This window comes from Hirundo rustica, chromosome 12, assembly GCF_015227805.2.
Source record: "Hirundo rustica isolate bHirRus1 chromosome 12, bHirRus1.pri.v3, whole genome shotgun sequence".
Classification (NCBI taxonomy): Eukaryota; Metazoa; Chordata; class Aves; order Passeriformes; family Hirundinidae; genus Hirundo; species Hirundo rustica.
This window is the reverse complement of record NC_053461.1, coordinates 10,880,260-10,898,240: the sequence shown is the minus strand read 5'-3', so window position 1 is coordinate 10,898,240 and position 17,981 is coordinate 10,880,260. Positions and strand designations below refer to the sequence as shown.

General features: G+C 39.4%; 2 protein-coding genes across 4 annotated transcripts in view; one reads left to right on the top strand and one right to left on the bottom strand.

The window, feature by feature from the left end:
- The first annotated feature begins 17 nt into the window (after nt 1–17).
- Nucleotides 18–8,851, top strand: CHCHD4 (coiled-coil-helix-coiled-coil-helix domain containing 4). The gene is made up of 3 exons (XM_040076785.2): nt 18–170; nt 1,972–2,070; nt 7,687–8,851. The coding sequence occupies exons 1-3, from the start codon at nt 149–151 to the stop codon at nt 7,974–7,976; spliced, it is 411 nt and encodes a 136-aa protein (XP_039932719.1). The 5' UTR covers nt 18–148; the 3' UTR covers nt 7,977–8,851.
- Nucleotides 8,852–15,188: 6,337 nt separating this feature from the next.
- The window catches only part of LOC120758422 (netrin-4-like), a 46,936-nt gene continuing 44,143 nt past the window's right edge, over nt 15,189–17,981 (bottom strand). For all 3 annotated transcript variants that reach the window (XM_040076643.2, XM_040076642.2, XM_040076644.2), the window contains one exon: nt 15,189–17,553. In XM_040076643.2, coding sequence (XP_039932577.1) covers nt 17,417–17,553 — 137 coding nt within the window. In that variant the 3' untranslated portion in view covers nt 15,189–17,416. The remainder of the gene's footprint in view (nt 17,554–17,981) is intronic.

Sequence of the window (17,981 nt, the reverse complement as noted above, 5' to 3'; positions counted from 1 at the left end):
AGGGCCGGGAAGGCGCTTCCGGAGGCGGGAGGTCGCGGCGTGGAGCGGCGGCGCGGCGCTGCCCGGGCGGTGCTGGCGGGACGGCGGGAAGGGAGCGGCGGGGCCCGCGTGCGGCGCGCTGCGGAGGAAGGCACCGGCCGGCTCCGCCATGTCCTACTGCAGGCAGGAAGGTGAGCCCGAGTGTCCTCCCAATGTCACCCCGCCGGGCGGGATCGCCTCGAGGCGGCCGGGGGTGGATGCGCCGAGGGGTGACCGCCCGCACCCCGGGAGGTGAAGGTGCAGCCGGAGTAGAGAGGAGGCGCGGCAGCCGCTCGCAGTGCGTGTGTGGCGGCCGCAGCGCTGCCTCGCCTCCCGCCGCCGACCTTTCTCCTCACGGAGGGCGGGAAGGGCGCCGGGGCCATGAGGCGGCAGCGCGGCACCGGGCGTGTGGGGACAGAGCGGCCCCGCCGCGGGCCGGGAGCGGCCGGAGGTCCCCGCAGGGACCGTGTGTGGCCGCGGAGCGGCTGAGGCGTGCGGGCAGGGCAGATCGGAGCGCCTTCTGCCCGCAGGGGTTAAATTTATCCCAGCCTAGCTGAGTGACCAGAGGCGTGGGGTTTTGCCTTTTTAAGGTCGATGGACAGGGTGGATAGAGTGCGAGCTTTTCTGTATCTGTCTTCTTGTACAGGTGGTGGCACTTATGGGGCTTGTCCACTTCTTAAAGTGGGAAATACACAGATAACTATCTAGATGTATATATCTACGTACATATAAAGAAATATCCGTACTCTCTTAAGTAATGCAAAGTGGCTGAATGTAAAATTTCAGACCGAGAAAAAAAGTGCCATTAGTTCTAAATGCCACTTACAAATTACAAACTTGGACACAGACCATAAGCTGTTTTGAGGTAGTCATAGCTTATGGACTTCTTTTACACTTTATGCTGTGCTTTGTGTAATTTTGCAAGATCTCTAAGTTGTCTTATGCAACCCTACAAAATTGCAGTGACGAGGTTAGAGTTCATGTGTTTCTATCTCCTTTTATATAAGAAATGGCCAAACATTCTACATGGTAAAGTTTGCTGGAGTATAATGAAGAGTTGTCAGAAAACTTTTTCCCTTCTTTTTTAAAAAAGTGTTACATTTACCTGTTTTGCAGACGTTTAAATGCATGGTTGCTGAGCAAAGTTAGGTTACTGGACATTGCTGACTGAGGGCACACTGAGGGGCCAGGAGATTTTGCTTTCTAATATGCCATGTTGCTATAGTGGCCTTTATAAATTTAGAGAACTCTTGTGCAATTTACCATTTTTCTCACAGAATACTTAGTTGAGTGTTCAGAAGAGTTTCAGATAGCTGTTCTCTGCTTGTGCATGCCATGGAATGTACAGGGTTGTTAGGGAAGTTTACAGCCAAGCCTCCCCCGACCCTGCTACAGAATGTTTTACTTAAATCAAGAGCAAGGAAATTTGCACCGTTGGATTTCCATCCCTTGTAACGTTCACAGCACCTTTCAATGTAGTTATATATGGTGACAGCTATCTTCAGTTTTTAATTCAGGTGATTAGTCTTCTTTAGTGAAGAGCACTGTTATTAATATGAGTTCCTATTGAACACTTTACTGTTATTTATTATTTTTCTTTCACTCTTTTTTAAATTCTAAATTCTTCTTCTGTGTTAGTACTGGTATTGGAGTAATTTGAGTTAGTTTTGAAACAGCTTTTTAACTTACCAGTTCAGTGAACTGTACTGTGATCTGCAGCCAGTACACAGGACATTGCTTTGAAAATTGGAGCTTCAGAATAACAGAATTTCAGTGTGTATGTGTTCCTCTGAACTATAAACTGTTCTAGTTGAAGGTGATTGTTAAGTACATTCTCTATTAGCATTAGTGCATCACATTGGGTATCTCATTGCCTTGTGGTGTTCAGCAGTTTTGTAAATGACTCTGTCTCAAATTTCTCTGAACTTTTGTTTCTTGTCTCCTCCATGGTAGGAAAAGACAGAATAATATTTGCAACCAAGGAGGACCATGAGACACCGAGCAGTGCTGAGTTGGTTGCAGATGACCCAGATGACCCTTACGAAGAGCAAGGTCAGTAGTGAGCAGGAGAATGGAAGTAAGGAATGGAATATATAAATCCAACAGAAAACAAACCCTGGATGAATTAGAAAAACTTAAGCATATTTAAAGACTATGGGCAGCTGGCTATGCAGTAAATACCCAAACTCTTGGCAGTTGTAACTGCCAGACTAGGACATCACTAATGACATGCTTTCTTCCAGTATTTCTTTTTCTACACCTGTAATGATTTTTCTTAGTGGCCTATTCAAATAATCAATTGATGGCTTTTAGTTTTGTTTAAGTAGCCAGGGATATGCAGGGATACCTTTTTCTTTTATTAATAAAGTTAGAGCCTAATCAAGTGAAAATTATGATTGTTTTTTCTCTGTTTTAAATAACAGCATGCAATTTTCAGAGAAGCTGGAGTGAGTTACATATCACAGTCATTGATTTGTGTTACTCATCTACTTCTTTGCAGCTGAAATTCTCTAATGTGGTGATCTCTGAATATCTGATTTAATATAAATTAATATCTGGCTAATCTATACTATACTGTTAGCAGTAGAATTAGTATCTTTTAGTGGCACATGACAGGTAAGTTAAAATTAGTGAGTTTTCAACTGTAATCGTCTTGCCTTGAAAAGATAAAAATGTTCATGAAGATTACAGTTCTTGTATGAAGTATATCTAACCTAGAGATTTAAGAGAGCAGAATATTTCTGAGACCAAGACTTAGAATATTCTGGTTGCACAGAGTGTATTTTAAATAATGGGCACAGGAAATAAACTTCCGATCATGATGATTTAATAAATTTTGCCCTGAGGTAGTAATTATCCTGAAAATGTGGGTTTAGGTTGATTTTTTTCTAATTGCCTTTATGTTTACATAGAGGCACGGACTCTTCACTTCATGTGAAGTGATTTAATTGGTTTCCGCTCAACTGAGGCTGAAGTAAATTCTTCAGACTCTTTGAAATTTATTTAGAAAGTGTAAGTTATGCTTTCTAAAATGGCTCTGAGACCTTTAGAGGGCAGCATTTAAACAGTTTAGCAGCTGGAGCTCACAGGGTCTCTTTGTTAGCTGATATAGTGTGTAGTGTAATTTGAACCACACCTTCCTATGTCATGAAAATTAACTTTTTTTATACATAGATTTGTGTTGAAATGTTACTGCATTTGGCCTATTTTGTCTTCATTACAACTGTATGGAGTCAGTTATATATCCAAAAGTATTTCTCACCTGCACCGATAAGTCTGTTGATGACCTGGTGTGACATACATTTGGGTAATAAACTAGTCAAAATTAAAAGAACCACTTTATTTTTTGTTTAAATGCCTTATCAGATGATTGCTCTTATGTGTATTTTGCTGGACATGGAAAGGCTGTGGTGAGTAGGAGAGGTGATGGGGTTTGTTTCCTAGCAATCCTGCATTTACAGAATGTTAGGTCACTTTCTTCATCAACAGTAGATCAGAGGAGAAGGAGGGAGAAAAGCCAGGAGCTTTTTATGTCACCTTACAGTGACAGTGTGTGCCTGTGGGATTCAAAATGAGAACCTATAAACTATGTTTAAATACTGTCAGTACATTTGGGTTGGGATTTCTCATTGTGTGGTTTTCTTTGTTAGTTTGTTGAGTTTTCTTCTTAGTATGTGTTAAATTGCTGCCATGTTTTAAAGTCTGAAAAACTGCTTGAATGACCCAGGGCTACAATGCATTAGATGAGAAGAGAGAAAATGAATATATTGCAGAATGTAGCTGCCTCTAATGGGAGTGAAGCCTATGGGCAGGCAAGACATGGGTAAAATGGTTTGTTGAGATGCCAGAGCTCTGGCTTGCATGGCTTTTATTTAAAAGAAAATTGGGAAGGGTTTTGCTGTACCTAGTGTAACATGCAGGCTTTTCTAATGTAGCTTCTTGGAACAGAAGACTTGGTTCCCAGTGTTCAAATTCTGTTGAACTATAACTATAGGTAACTGTAAGGACTCTTTTCATGTTTTCTGCTGTGCCAAAGAGACCAGTCATGTCTGGGAAAGAGTAGGTGCATTATATAGACCTGTCATAATCTGTATTGTTTTCTTATACACCTGAAACTTGGGTCTGAGATTTTAGTTTTTTGTCAAGGCCTTTTTCATACTTGAGATAAACATCTAGTTTGGTATTTGTTAATTTTTGATAGTTCTTACTTTGTCCCAAACATTAGTAGACATTAGTCTTTGACCAGTCTACTTGAGTCAGGAGATTGCTCAGGAAAACTTGTGTTCTGTTTCCCTTAGGATAAAAACTGTTTGTATACTGCTCATATTTCTGTCAATATTTTGTTGTTGTTGTATCAGCTGGGAGATTATGGGAGGCAAAACGTTAATGACTCACTTTAAGCTAAAAACATTGAAAGAAAGAAAGCACTTGAAACGGAAAGGCAGACAAACTGGAGTAAGTGTGGATTACAATTTCATACGGCAATGAAGATCACAGTTCACTGTCTGTGCCTTTAGACAGCTGTGGCTGATGGAAACAAATTAAGAAATCATTTGCAGTGGTTTTGCAAAAGTATTGTTACTGTAAAGCTTCTTTCTAGTCCTATGTGTTGCAGATGGTGGAATTTAAACATGCAAGATTCCTGGTTTTCACTGACAACTTGGCTGCCATCAGTTAGAATAATTTTTTATTTTATTAGGCCTATATGAAAAAGGCATTGATGAGTTTTATGCATGCAAAGGGACTTTTATTAGTGTTACAGCTGTGATGGGAAAGTTGGATAGAAGTACTTATGGAATTGGACCTCGAACACAGATTGTTGCTGGTCTTTCCCTTCTGTTTTTCCAGACTTGTTCCTGTCATCTTATTTCAGATACAGTTTGAAAGTGGTTTCTACAGGGCACTGATGAGGCAAACCCCCACATTCTTTTAAGAAAAAACTTCACATGACCAGATGTACAGGACCATTTCTTTGACTGATGATGTCCCTCATAATCCTGCTTCCTGTCATCTTACACTGAGAATCCCTGGCAGATAAACTTGTTATTGGGGTGTTTGTCATGTAACAGGGAAGAAACACTTCTCAGAACAGCAGTGGGACTTCATAGCAGCGAGTCCAAATACAAGTGTCGACACAGATGCAGATGGGCCTGCCTTTGTCCAAGACATGAGCAGATTCCGTGAGCCACGAGGCATTAGGTTGTGTGATGTCAGCAATCAATTGCTCACACAAATCTTGATCTGCAGTGGTGTAAACAGGGTGTTTTTTTCTTCCATGAGTGCAGGTTTAAGTAGATTATAACTCATTGGATCAGTGATGTTCGGGCTGCATTTGAAAGAAGTTTTAATTCAATTTTAATTAAAAAGAGTAATCCCATCTATTGCAGGCTTGCAACTCAGAAGAGCAAGGGATGAAATCTGTTTCTGATTTAATTGTGTTCTAAGCTTGCTGATGGACTTACTCATTGTGAATTCTGCTGTGATTATGAATGAGGAAATTCTTGCTTTATTCATCTGAGGTTTTGTTTCGTTTTTTAAAGTATGGTGTCTGTGCACGGAACTTCTGAAACTGATGCTATTTCAGTGATAAAATAGATGTAGGTCAGTGATCTTGTGATACCATAAAATGTATTGTTTATGGGATAATTCCCGTTGTTGTTAAGATTTGCATGTTTACAAGGCAGGTCTGTTTCTAAAAGGAGCAACCTATTTTAAGAGAATTATTTTACAAGTAAATGTATTGCTCTAGTGTCTGCAGGAATATTTCAAAATGTGTGGGGGGGGGTTGTTTGTTTTGGGGTGGGTGTTTTTTAAGTGCTAGATAAATGACCTTGAAATGACTGGTTGATGTTAGTGAGGAGGAATATAGGACTTTAAAGTCTAGTTTACAAAGCAAATTTTATTTCTTCTCCACTGTATGAATAACATCTTTCTGCTTTATGTCATCTTTGGCAATGGGGGCTTTGGCACCAGCACCCATTTTCTTGTCTCAGAAGTCCTGCTTCTTCTCCAGGCAGCCGGAGATGCTGTGATGCACTGGATTAGAAGTATCTTACCAGTACAGTGAATATTACAGATATTTTGCAAAACCATCTTGCCAAATAATGCATGGTCCACGGAAAATGACAGTATTACTGTAGTTGACTGAGTCATGCTAAGGACACTGTTACTTTCTGTAATGAGAAAGAGTCTGATCAATGCTGAGTTTTGACTGACTCTGTAATTTTCTGCTGAACTGCATTGGCTGAGTTAGAGCATATCACTGATGAGTTGCAAATCCTAGTAAAATATTGATTTTAATATAACAATAAATGATTGAGCTGTTTTTGCTGTACCAGTCAAGGTTCATGATGTTGCAGCCTGGCGTCCATGAATTTCACCTGTGAGTGAAATGTGTGCCTGGAAGTCTGTGATCCCATAGGAAAAAGACAAAAAATTAGTTTATTGAATTCTGTGACAATATTTTAGGTAATGTGAAGTTGTATCAGGTCTTAAATATAATTTCATGTTTGAATCAGAATTAATTAATCTTTTTTGTCTGTGAGTGGTATTTTCATACCCCGTTTCTAAAGGGAAAGTGCTTAAAATTAAGGGTTATGCAGGTGCTATCAACTTCTGCAGAAACTCAGCCTGGAGATGAAGTGAGAAAAGTCTGTGAAAGAGGGGGAGGAGAGCAAACTGTTCAAGTGAAGAAGCCAGCTTGGATCATAGCACCGTAGTTTTCTTGTTTTTCATAAATGAACATACTCGTATATGTTCATACCAGGTAGAGAAAGGAAATGGAGATGTATTTATTGACTTAGAGAAATGCATTAGAGACTGTAGAAGCCCACAGGACCAAGTTTGTTATATTGCATATCAGAGGAAAGGATTTCTTCAGCTGTTTGACCTTCACTGTGTAAATCAGTTGCTATCTAGAAGAACATATTCCCTTAAATCTTCACCTTGCCAGTCCATCAGTGAAATATTTGTCAGCACTTTTAACTGTTTCAGAGCAGAGGTTTACAGCTGTTCCAGTTCAGAGTCTGAAGTGATACTTAACACCTTTCAGTTGTGTTCTGGAATACAATTTGGTTTCTGGCAACCGGACAGGCAGGCATGCTCTCACTGATCTTTGTGTTCTGTGGCACGTGACTTAATCTGTGCTTTACAAATACACTGATTTTTGTTTTTGCAATTCTGGTCTTCCAGTTAAAATTTGGAGGGGAAAATTTGTGGGCTATTATTTCAGAGTTTATTTAAAACATGAAAAAAAGGATCAATTTGATTTAAAAGATTTCTAGGTTTAACACTGGATTTAAATTTTTATTATTTGTATGGCATGATTTTAATGCTTGCTTGTTCCCCTGACAGAGTCTGGCAAATCGATTGAATTGAATTCTGTCTGTTTTGCAGTTCCATTAGAATATTCTCAGTCATCTGTAGTCCAGGGAGAAGGACTTAATTCAGAGATGGATAGAGAACTAATCTCACTTGTGCCCATTAAAGGATTATACAGATCAGAGGGAGAAACTGGCTGGAAAGTGAAAGGTGTTTATCAGCCTTGAAGCTACAGAACTAAGATGGCTTTATAAGTATTTGAGTTTACACCTGCAGCCTAGCAGCTGTTGCTGAGTGAAATCAGTGTTTGGAAGGAGCATTAACTTTTCTTCTCTCTTGTTTGTTCAGGATTGATATTGCCCAATGGAGATATCAATTGGAATTGCCCATGTCTGGGTGGAATGGCTAGTGGTCCCTGTGGGGAGCAGTTCAAGTCAGCCTTTTCTTGTTTCCACTATAGCACAGAAGAAATAAAGGGATCAGACTGTGTGGACCAATTCCGTGCCATGCAGGAATGCATGCAGAAATACCCAGATCTTTACCCTCAAGAGGATGAAAATGATGAGAAGTCCAACAAGGATTTGGAAGCTGCCTCTATGGAGGCCTCTGCTGACAAAGAGGAGAAGGCATCCAGCTAATGAAGATGCAAGGAGGCTGTTGTCTCCATTTCTCATTTTCAGAGACATGGACTATGCAGTGTGTCTGTCTTCTGAGTAGTGAGAAAATGTTTCACCATGTTCTGTGCACTGTATCATAATAAATAATTTATTCCTTAAGGAGAAATCTCAGAGCTACAGCCTTGCAAATAAATACTGCAAAAAGAGTGAGTGTGTGTATGGACTGTGTAAACTGCTTTTCAACACAGTAAAACTTTAACAGCTGTTCTTTAGCCTCAAGTTTTCCTTGAGTTTTGACTTGAATAATGTCTTGAAGTACATAGCTTTCAGCTAAAATTCCAGTGGGACACCAGGTCTGTCTTCATTTCAGTATGTTGTGATCAGTAGCTGCTTTTTTTATTTTTAATATATTCTCTTCTATCAATAGAAATGGCATTAAATGATTGTTTTTCCTTAAAGACTTTTTTTTTTTCCTCTCAAAGTAATGCAAGACGTTGAAAATGGCCTAGATCTAGAATTTCTAAAATAATTTCAAATGGTGTTATTAGATTATGGTTGCATTTTACTACTGGCATCAGATCAGGACTGCCAGGAAAATGTTGAAATGCACATATTCTTTGGTTTCATTCACTTACTGTGATAATTTTTGCATTTTTAGAAATGGTGTGTTGTGCAACTGATGATTAAAATGAATGAAAAGAATGTTGGCCACCGGCTTTATTTTTGCTCTGAAAATACAGTTTTTGGGTTCCTTTGATTATCACCTTCTCCTTCAATGTATAGATGGGCACTTGTAAAATACTTTGAGATACAATAAATTGTTACCTGGTGTAATGATCTCAGAACAGATACTGTGACTTAAGTGCATATTAAAAAGCAAATACTTTTTACCCTCACTGGAAGCTCCTGTGTCTTTGTGGTGTGGAGTTTTGTTCGGTTGTTTTTTTTGTTAACATTGATTAGATTTGAGAACTGTTCTGTGCTGTAAGCAGGCCTTGAATGAATTTGTGGGTTGTGAAGATCAGTTGCTCCAGCTTGTCAGATTTTTATTCTTGTCTTATTCTTTTCTCCCCAGCCCAGGCAAGAAGGCATAAAAAACCTATAGCATTTTCAGTAGCTGTAGTAGGCTGGATCATGAACCAGCAAATAAACATGAACAGCTATTAAAATATTTGAAAATTACTTAAAAGGTACAAATAATTTAATAGTTCACTGTAGTTTAATAGCTATAGATAAGGGGAAGGGAATACTATATTGTTTGTCTATCCGAGCAAAAGATAGGCTGTGGGAATTTTTTTTTTTTTACAAAAGAGATGGTGGCTGTGGCTTCAGTAACTTCATCACATTCCGGTTTGTTTTGTTTTGTTTTGTTTTGTTTTTCTCTCCTTATATGTTGGTTACCTCACCCAAAGCATAAAAAGTTGTAGTGTTGGTAATGCAGCCCACAAAGCCCAGCAATATTTAAATACTTGCCTTTCTCTGTGGGCAGCGCTCTGGAGTGCTCAGCAGCATTATTCCGTACAGCACTTCAGTGTCTTGTTCTTGTTTGCGTAAGTGAATTTGGTGCTACTGCTGTTTCTGAATGTTTGAGGGGAATTTCTGCTTAGTTTTACAACGTGTTTGAGGTGTTTGTACTTCAGGGCAGCTGTTGGATCCTCAGCTAAAAACTGTAGGCAGTTAAGTGAGTGCTGGCTACTCTGTTCTAAGGGCAGTGATAGCAGGGACTCCAAGCATCACTGCTTTTCAAAGAAACAGTGTGACACAAAAGTCTCAGTGTGACTCTTTCAGGCATAGAAGGCCAAGTGCCAAGTTAACCTGAGTAAACAGGCACAAAAGCGGCAGAGATAAACTTTGGCACTTAGGCAGTTGGGCCATGCAAATGAAATCTTAGGCAATAGATGAACACTGGGCACCAGATTAAAAAAAAAATCACATGCACCCAAGCTCCTGGTTGTTCAAATGGAAATCTAGTGCACTCTCTGTGAGGAAGCAAGAGCTATTTGTGAAGGGGTGCTCTGTTCAAACAAGTTGCCTCTTCTTTCATTTTTGCTTTGCTTTTCTTTCCCACATTGCCTATGTGCTCTAGAAGTTGGGATTTATCCTCTGCAACTATATTTGTAGCATCTGGGTACAAAACTATGCAAGAGTCTTGGCCTGCAGTAGGTAGGGACATGCACCTAATACTAACAGAGGGAATTTAGAGCATAATCTGACACCTTTGAAGGTGTGTTTAAGATGGATTTGCTTCTTTCTGACTGTTGTGGCTTGGTAACCTGTTGTGCTGCATCCAGTACAAATGTGAATTAGTGTGAGGATCTTACACCAGAAACTGTGAAAAGCACTGTGTAATGTGTTTGAAGAAAGGAAGTAATAGCTTTAATCTTAAATAGTTATTTGTGGAAATTATTTTTTGCTATGTAAATTCACGCAGTTGTGAATGCATAGATAATTAACTCCTCGTTTCTGTTTCCCAGCATTGTTTCATCTGTGTGATTTTCCTCCTATAGTTACATGCCCCAATTTTAAATATAAAATCAATCAGTGGCTATTTTGATGTATCATAAAGATGATAAAATGATCCTTGGCAATATGTGACAAGCTTGTGAATTGAGCAGATGATAAGTTGCATTTTTATTGTGTGGATACAAAACTTAGAGCTGCATATTTCTTATTTTAATGTGTTCCTTATATTTTATAAATAATATCTTGGTTCTCTGCCTGCCATCACTGAGCTCCTGATTCTTGGACAGAGAGTAGTAGATCTAAATGGGTTTGAGCAATTGTGTTCATAGTCATTTCATACTGATTTTATGTTATCAGGTGCTTTTATCAAGTCATAGGGGCTGCTGTGTCAAGTCACAAGTAGTCATTGGGAGATAAAGAAAGCTTTCATTATGAAAAAATTGGCCTTTAATTCTGTGCCTTTAGTTGAACTTTGTCCTATAAAAGCTGATGTGCTGAGTGTGATAAAATGTTTATAAAAAGTTTAGCTAAAAGAAGCTGTTAACAAACAATACATGAAAGCATTTCTCGATGTACTAGAATGTTTCCAATACAAGTTACTTACTCCAAACTGTTACATGTAGATGGAATTCCAGTTGAATTTTCTCTGTTTATTTTTAGAATAAAAAGACATGGTTTTAATTGTATTCATCCTACAAACCTGCCATTGCTCCCAAAATACTCCCTTATACCATATTTCTGTGTAATACTCCAGATTTTCAGTTTTAACCATACTTGAGTTTTTGCACACCCTTATCCTGGTGCAGTGGTGAAACAATCTCTGCTTTTGAAAGCTGGATGCAATTCCTGCATGATGCAGGCCACAAATTCATATGTAACTTGTTAGGATGGGATTGTTCCTGCAGACCACTCGAATCAGTGGTGCCTGTATCACAAATCCTGATGGATAAGATTTCCTCTAAAACTGGTCTCTTCTAGATGATCCTTGAACAAAACCTATATTCTAAAATGTAAAAAATACTGAAAAATAGCTAACATTAGACAAAATTGCATTTTCAGAATTAAAAGTTACTCAGTAGTTTTTTCTGCTGTTCTCTGCAGTACAGCCTGAGGACATTGCAGAGACCTGACTTCAGCTTGTATAGTAACTTTTCTAGAGGTATGACCTTGATTCAGGTTCAGAAAGAAACTTCTTTGTTTCCTTCCTCCCTGCAAAAGGAATGATGAACAAAATGGTGGCGGGAAGATGTTTATCTTGCAGGCCATTGTAGGGATCATTAGATCTGGGGATGTGGCAGGGCTGTTTTGGAAACAAGATCTATATCCTATGCAGTTCTGACTGAGTGTCCTTGTTAAACCTGACAGCAATGTCTCCTGTTTATCTGAGGCACTGATCTGATCAAGAGTCAATGAACCTACTTATTCCTAGGGAAGGTAAAAAAGGAATTTGTATGCTTATAGACTTTTGTTTTACCTCATTAAAATTCTATCAGTGTTAGTGTGGGACAGTGTAGAGAAGCTACCAGCAGTTTGTCATTTATTCTTAGTCAGCTCTCTTTGCTGGACATGATTTCATTTTGTTGAACAGGAGCCTGTCTGCACTTGCTTTTCAGTTGCTTTTAACCCCTCTGGAGCTGATGTTTTATTGGTGATGGTGGAACTGGGAGAAGACACACTCAACAGAGGAAGAGTGGAGGAGTGCAGCAATGATTATAGCACCAGTGTTTGTTTTTTAAAATGGCTTATTGCAAATTGATATTGATGATCTGTGAGCAGACAGCTCAGGAAGGCCAAAACAAGGAGCACAGGAGGATTTGTAGTGATTCCACAGTGCAGATTAACACAGATGACACAGCAATGATGTGAAGGGTAGGTGGACATAGGATTTATTGTACCAGCTCTGAAAGACAGGTCCAGTTCTTTGTTTCTGAATGTTACAGGTTCCTTACATCTAAGAAAGTTAAAACATCCCCTCGCAATGCACTCATTCCCTTCAGAGGATGCTGTATGGAAAACGGGAGTTTGATTTCTGAATCTGGTTCCTGACCTTTTTCCTACTGTTATAAGTGTTGTTGCCTCCACTCTGTTTCTTTTGCTTTCTGTTTTGCCCCCTTCCCATGTGTCCCCAAAGACTGTTGCTTCCTTTTCCCCTACAGCCCATCACATTCCTCCTTACAGGTATTGGCTCGTTTCCCTTCCTTGGCTCAAGGGGCCATCTCTTCATTCTCCTCGCCCTCTCCTAAAGAACCCAAACTGTTGAACTAGGTTGGCTCCAGCTGACGGTGTTCGTGATTTTCCTCAGAAAGGCCATGTTACAAAATAATTTGAGTGAATAATTTCAGAGCTAGACCTGTGATTTTTCAAATGTACAAGAGACAGAGAATCTGGGCAATGAGATCATTGTCCCTAGTACCAATATACAGGGACAGACTCCTGGGTCAGGATTCTCTGTGAAGACTCAGACCTGTGCACTTGAAAGCGGGATACCAGAATGTTTCTCATCACTAAGCCACAAGGCAGATGAATGATGACTACATTATTTTTTAAGTCAGTATTGTGTGAAGAGAGAGGACTGCATCGTAGAGGTAGAGCTTTCTGAGTAGAAATACAGAGATAAGGTGACAACACACAGATCCCTGAAGTGTACATGCAATTATAGTGAGAGTGAAGAGGATAAGGCTCTGTAATACCTGGCCTGATTTTAGGAATGGAGACTGCCACTAGCAAACTTCTGTCTGCCTAAATTCTGAACATTTATTAATAGGGCATTTCCCACCTACCTGTCATGCAGCTCTATTTCCATGCCTTGCATCCCACAAGTCAACTCTGTGTAAAGGAGCAGCTTTAGGTCCTGTTAAGTATTTTTTTAGACGTCATTAGATCTCAGAGCAGTACAAGTTCATGTGTGTATTTCTTACGGGAATTAAACATCTACGATACCCGCATGTGAAACTTTGCAGGACCGGGGTTTGAATAGTTACTGCATTATCATACCATTTACAAGGATTAACTGCTGCTTTGTGTATCTCATCTGTGCATATTCTCATACCAAATATATGGGGTTTTGGTATGTTGCTTAGGGGAAAAATAATGTATCATGGTTGCCTTATTAGCTAAATGCTCTCCTCCATTAGCCTGTAACTTCTAACTCTTACTAAAGCAAGACCTGATGTCTGGAATATTTGTGATTTATTAACTAAAAAAATTAACGTGCATGTGGTTGAGGATTGCATGGTTTAAAATTTTAAAAATAGATCCCAAACCTCACATCAATAGATGATCTGAGTATTTTTAATTGAAATTTTAATTTAAAAAAAAAAATCTACAACACATAACAAGCAGCACTAGCTTTTCCAGGTTTGGTGGACTTGAGCGTGCCCATCCTGTGAATTATATTAATTCAAAACCAGCTATTAATTCAAGCAGCATGGAAAAGTTATGAGACATGGTAGATGCTAAAGAGAAAACTTAGTCTTTATGAGCCCCTCTGAGAAGAGCAGTGCACAGACTGTGTAGGTACGTGTTCCTTCTTCACTGCTTGCTGGGAGCAGAAGCTGGAGAAGCATTATTAGCAGTATGTCAGTATGTTGGAGTTAGGGCTCAGCACTCAATGACCATTTAATGAACTGTTTGATGCTGTAAGGATCCACATGTCCAGAAGGGTCACCTGCTCCTGGATACACAGGCTGCACAGCTGTTACCAAGAGCTGCGGTGACCTCCAGCTGTCCTGAATTTGCTGTTTTTGAAGAATTGCATCTACTGCTTCAAACTCTCACTTGCCCTATTAGAAATTTTCCACAGCTTTCCAGACTCCTTTTCTTTTGAGTAAAGGCTCTTACTTTATCCTTATTGAGGATTTCCAAGAGATACATCATTGCTGCTTTTTGGTATGGGGTTGCTTCTGCTTGTGAGCCACTTTGCCTGTTTGGGTGCTGTAGAGTGTTTATATGGCCTTCCTAAAGACAGGCTCCAGTTTACAGGTACTAAAAGAAGCTGCCCAGTCACTTTGCATTGGGCAAATTCATCCTTTTTTCCACGCTGGTATTCTTTATCTTACTGTGTCATGCAAGACTCAGTCACAAGGTCGCAGGGTTGTTGTACAAAGGTCCAAAAGACCCAGTTCTTTTTTGGTACAGGAATACCATGACTTCTGTGGTAGCTCTTAATTTACTGTGTACAACTTGCTTGCTTGCTCTGACACATGCAACAGCCTTTCCTGGGAGGTCACTTGTCATCTTGCACTGTCTTATGCTTATTTTCATTTCACGTACACTGCACAAAAAAACCCCTTTTTTCCTCTCTGAAGTCTCATAATGATCAATTTAAACTTTCCTATCATCACTAGGTGTTCTAATGTGATCTGTGCAGTCCATTTCTATTTAGAGTCTTATTTTCAGACAGGTTACCTGGATTGTAGAACTGCAGAACAAAGACTGCACAGGGTAGCTCTGTGTGAGTTGAAACTTTATCCTTTCATTTTTCTCCTCTGTGACGCAGAGATGTCTGATTAGCAGAAGTAGTGATACTAATAAAAAGTCAAATTGCAGTAAATTTTAGAGAAAGATATGTCTGTATATCAAATACTTTTGAGATACCTGAAATGTATGAAATGTGTGATGTGTTGATTACCTTATTTGCATACCATGGTGTTTCATTTGGTAGTCATTAATCACTGTATTATCATAGGCCCCAAGAGGACACACCAGGGTGTATCAATATTCTTGTTCCAAGTTGTATTTCTAATAGCAGTAGCTAATAATGCTAGTAAATGACTGTATCAAAAAATAACTTTCATTCACAAAAGAGAACGATGCAGATGTTTACCCTCCCCACAAAACCATCAGTCTGGCACAAAAAGTGGAACAGAGGTGTTTGCTTTAATATGGTGCTGACTATAAACCAACATGGAATATCCTCATTGTCTTTAAATAAGATCCCCTACAAGTAAAATGACCTCTGTTGAAAAGCACGTTCCTTAGTTTAATTCTAAATCTACACTTGAATTTCATTTTTTGTGAGAGGCCCTTTGAGATCAGACTGTAAATTCATGTACAGGTCTTTATTGATGTTTGAAAGAGAACTAGTTAATCTTGTTGTGAGACAGTTTCTGGAGACAGTAAAGAAAGTAGTTGCTGGGCTCCTAATGTCATAAGGCTGACATTTCAAAATCTGCCAAATGCCTCAGTTAAAAAGTGTTTTATTGCATTAATTAAATAGCTTGTTGGAGATGCCACATTGTTGGATACCACTTTGTGTAACAACAAATAAATAATGAAGTGAATGGAGGAAAGCAATGGAGGAAGGGAAATTTCCTGAAAAGGAGGGCAGAAGAAACACTAGAAACACTGTTTATATCCTGTTGAGAAACTTTTTTCTTTCCTAAAGATCTGCCTGTCATCCATTTCCAAATGAGCTGAGGATTTTTCTGCTGTTCAATCAATGTGAAGTTCAAAGTGAAATAGCAGTAAATAGAATGGAAGAAGTTGAATTTTTACGTTCTCAGTGGTAAAGAGAACAAATCGATGGCCTAAGTTGTAGGCTGTGACTTCCATCATTCTGCATTAGTATTAGGGTTTTCTAGGTACCCCACTTAACCAGTCAGACAGTGCTAAATGAAAACATCTCCTCTTCCCTAGGAGCATTAAAAATTAGGCATGGAATTGAATGCAAAAGTAGCATTTGTGCTTGCTCTTTCTTAGTAACCTACTGACAGAATATAAATTGATTCATTGTACTTTCTGCTTAATTGAAGAGAGAGTGCTCCAACCAGCTTCATTTGCTTGTGAGTCCTTAAACAGGGGACACAGGTCTCAAGCTACAATTTCCTCAAAATTCTGTGTTAGGGAAGGATTTAAGTAGCTACCTCTTGATTACTATTATAGGGTAAAATTGATTTAGAACAAATGCTTTTGCAGAACAGAACTAATTTTACTGGATTACAGATGTTAGCACTCCTGTACTTTTGCAGAGGGAGAAATAATCCTCAGGCACTATGGGAAGGAAGCTTCAGCATCTTACCTTGAAGTGTGACCAAGAGAAATGAAGCACAATGAAAGCACTAAGTGCAATCAAAGGCCAGTGGTCTTGAGCACAGTTGGAGTAGCCAGGTTGCTCTCCCAGAACTACCGCTTACCTTATTTGATACAAGGTCCAGCCAATCCATTTACCTCCTGTTTCTGCTTTGTAGCTTTTGTAGTGTCACAATTTCAACTTTAGAGCAGCTGCTAGTTCCTCATGCTTCGGCTTTTTTCCTATAATCAAGGCTTATTTGCGGTTATTGCTGTGAAACCGTTGTGGTGTTACAGACTAAGTGCTACAGCAAAGAGCTGGATTTGGAATGGAGTTTGAGCCAGGGTGGTTTCTGCAGCAGAGCTCAGCACTAAGCATTGATGATAGCACTGCACATCTCTAAAGGACACTGTCCCAAGATAAGCCACGTTTGTTTCTGGTCAGCAGTAGGATAATATTGTCTTCTAGAAAGCAGCCCATTATATTGGCATAATTGCAGTCTGATGGCAAAACAGTTTGAGCTCTCATATGCTTATTTAGTATTATGCCACTTGTAAAGCTGAAAGAAATTGCTGCCTTTTAGTGGTCACTTATAAAGAAAATTACACCCCAGTAATGAATGTATTATAAAAGCAGTTTATGCATATTAATATCAGACTCTGGCCTGAAGTATGGAAACACTAATCCATATCTTTAGTTTTGCCTTGTAAAATGATTCTGGGTAGAATCAGGCTCAAGTGGAGAACTGACTTGTGATCTATATGTGATGCACTAGGTAATTTTGTATGATAAGGCTGTGCTTTTTTTTTTTTTTTTAAAGTAGTCATGTCCTGAGTTTCCTGTCTAAGCACATGAAAGTAGGGGTGGCAAGTCTGCTTTCCTCACTTCAGCTAGGAGAATGTTGAATGGGAATGCATGAACTAACAACACCTTTCACTGCAGTGTTACTAAAAGGCAAAGTCCAGCATTGTAATTTCTGAAGCAGAAATTATTTGCATCCAGTTCGAAGAATATCTGATACTTGTTTTCCCAAATATGCCTTCCAGGGTTTCACCAGGCTATTCATGTTCACAAGGAGTTTGCCAGTCCTAGAGTCCTCCTGGCCTGCTATAAGATAGTCAGTACCTAGTTAAAAAGAAAAAAAAAAAAAAAAAAAAAAGAAGAAAAAAAAAGAAGAAAAAAAAAAAAGGAAAAAAAAAGGAAACCTTTAGTTAGCAAATTGAATAAGAAAGAACTGAACCAGATTTTTTTTTTATTTCATATGGGTCTGGCATACAGCACCTTTGCCAATTTCATCCAGCTTATGCATACGCCATCTTATGTGTATACACCCATGTGCATACTGTCACTGCTGGCTCCTGGGCACACAGATTCACTGGTGTCAGGACTGTGCTCAGGGCTTACAACTACAGATTTATTTTGTTCCAGTGAGGTTCTGCACACAGATCTGCTGGGATGTAACAGCTGCTGCTTATGCCTTTACCAGCCTCCTGCCATTACCACCCTTCTCGAGAACTGTGAGCTGGAAAGCAAACATGCTTTGGTGGGGATGA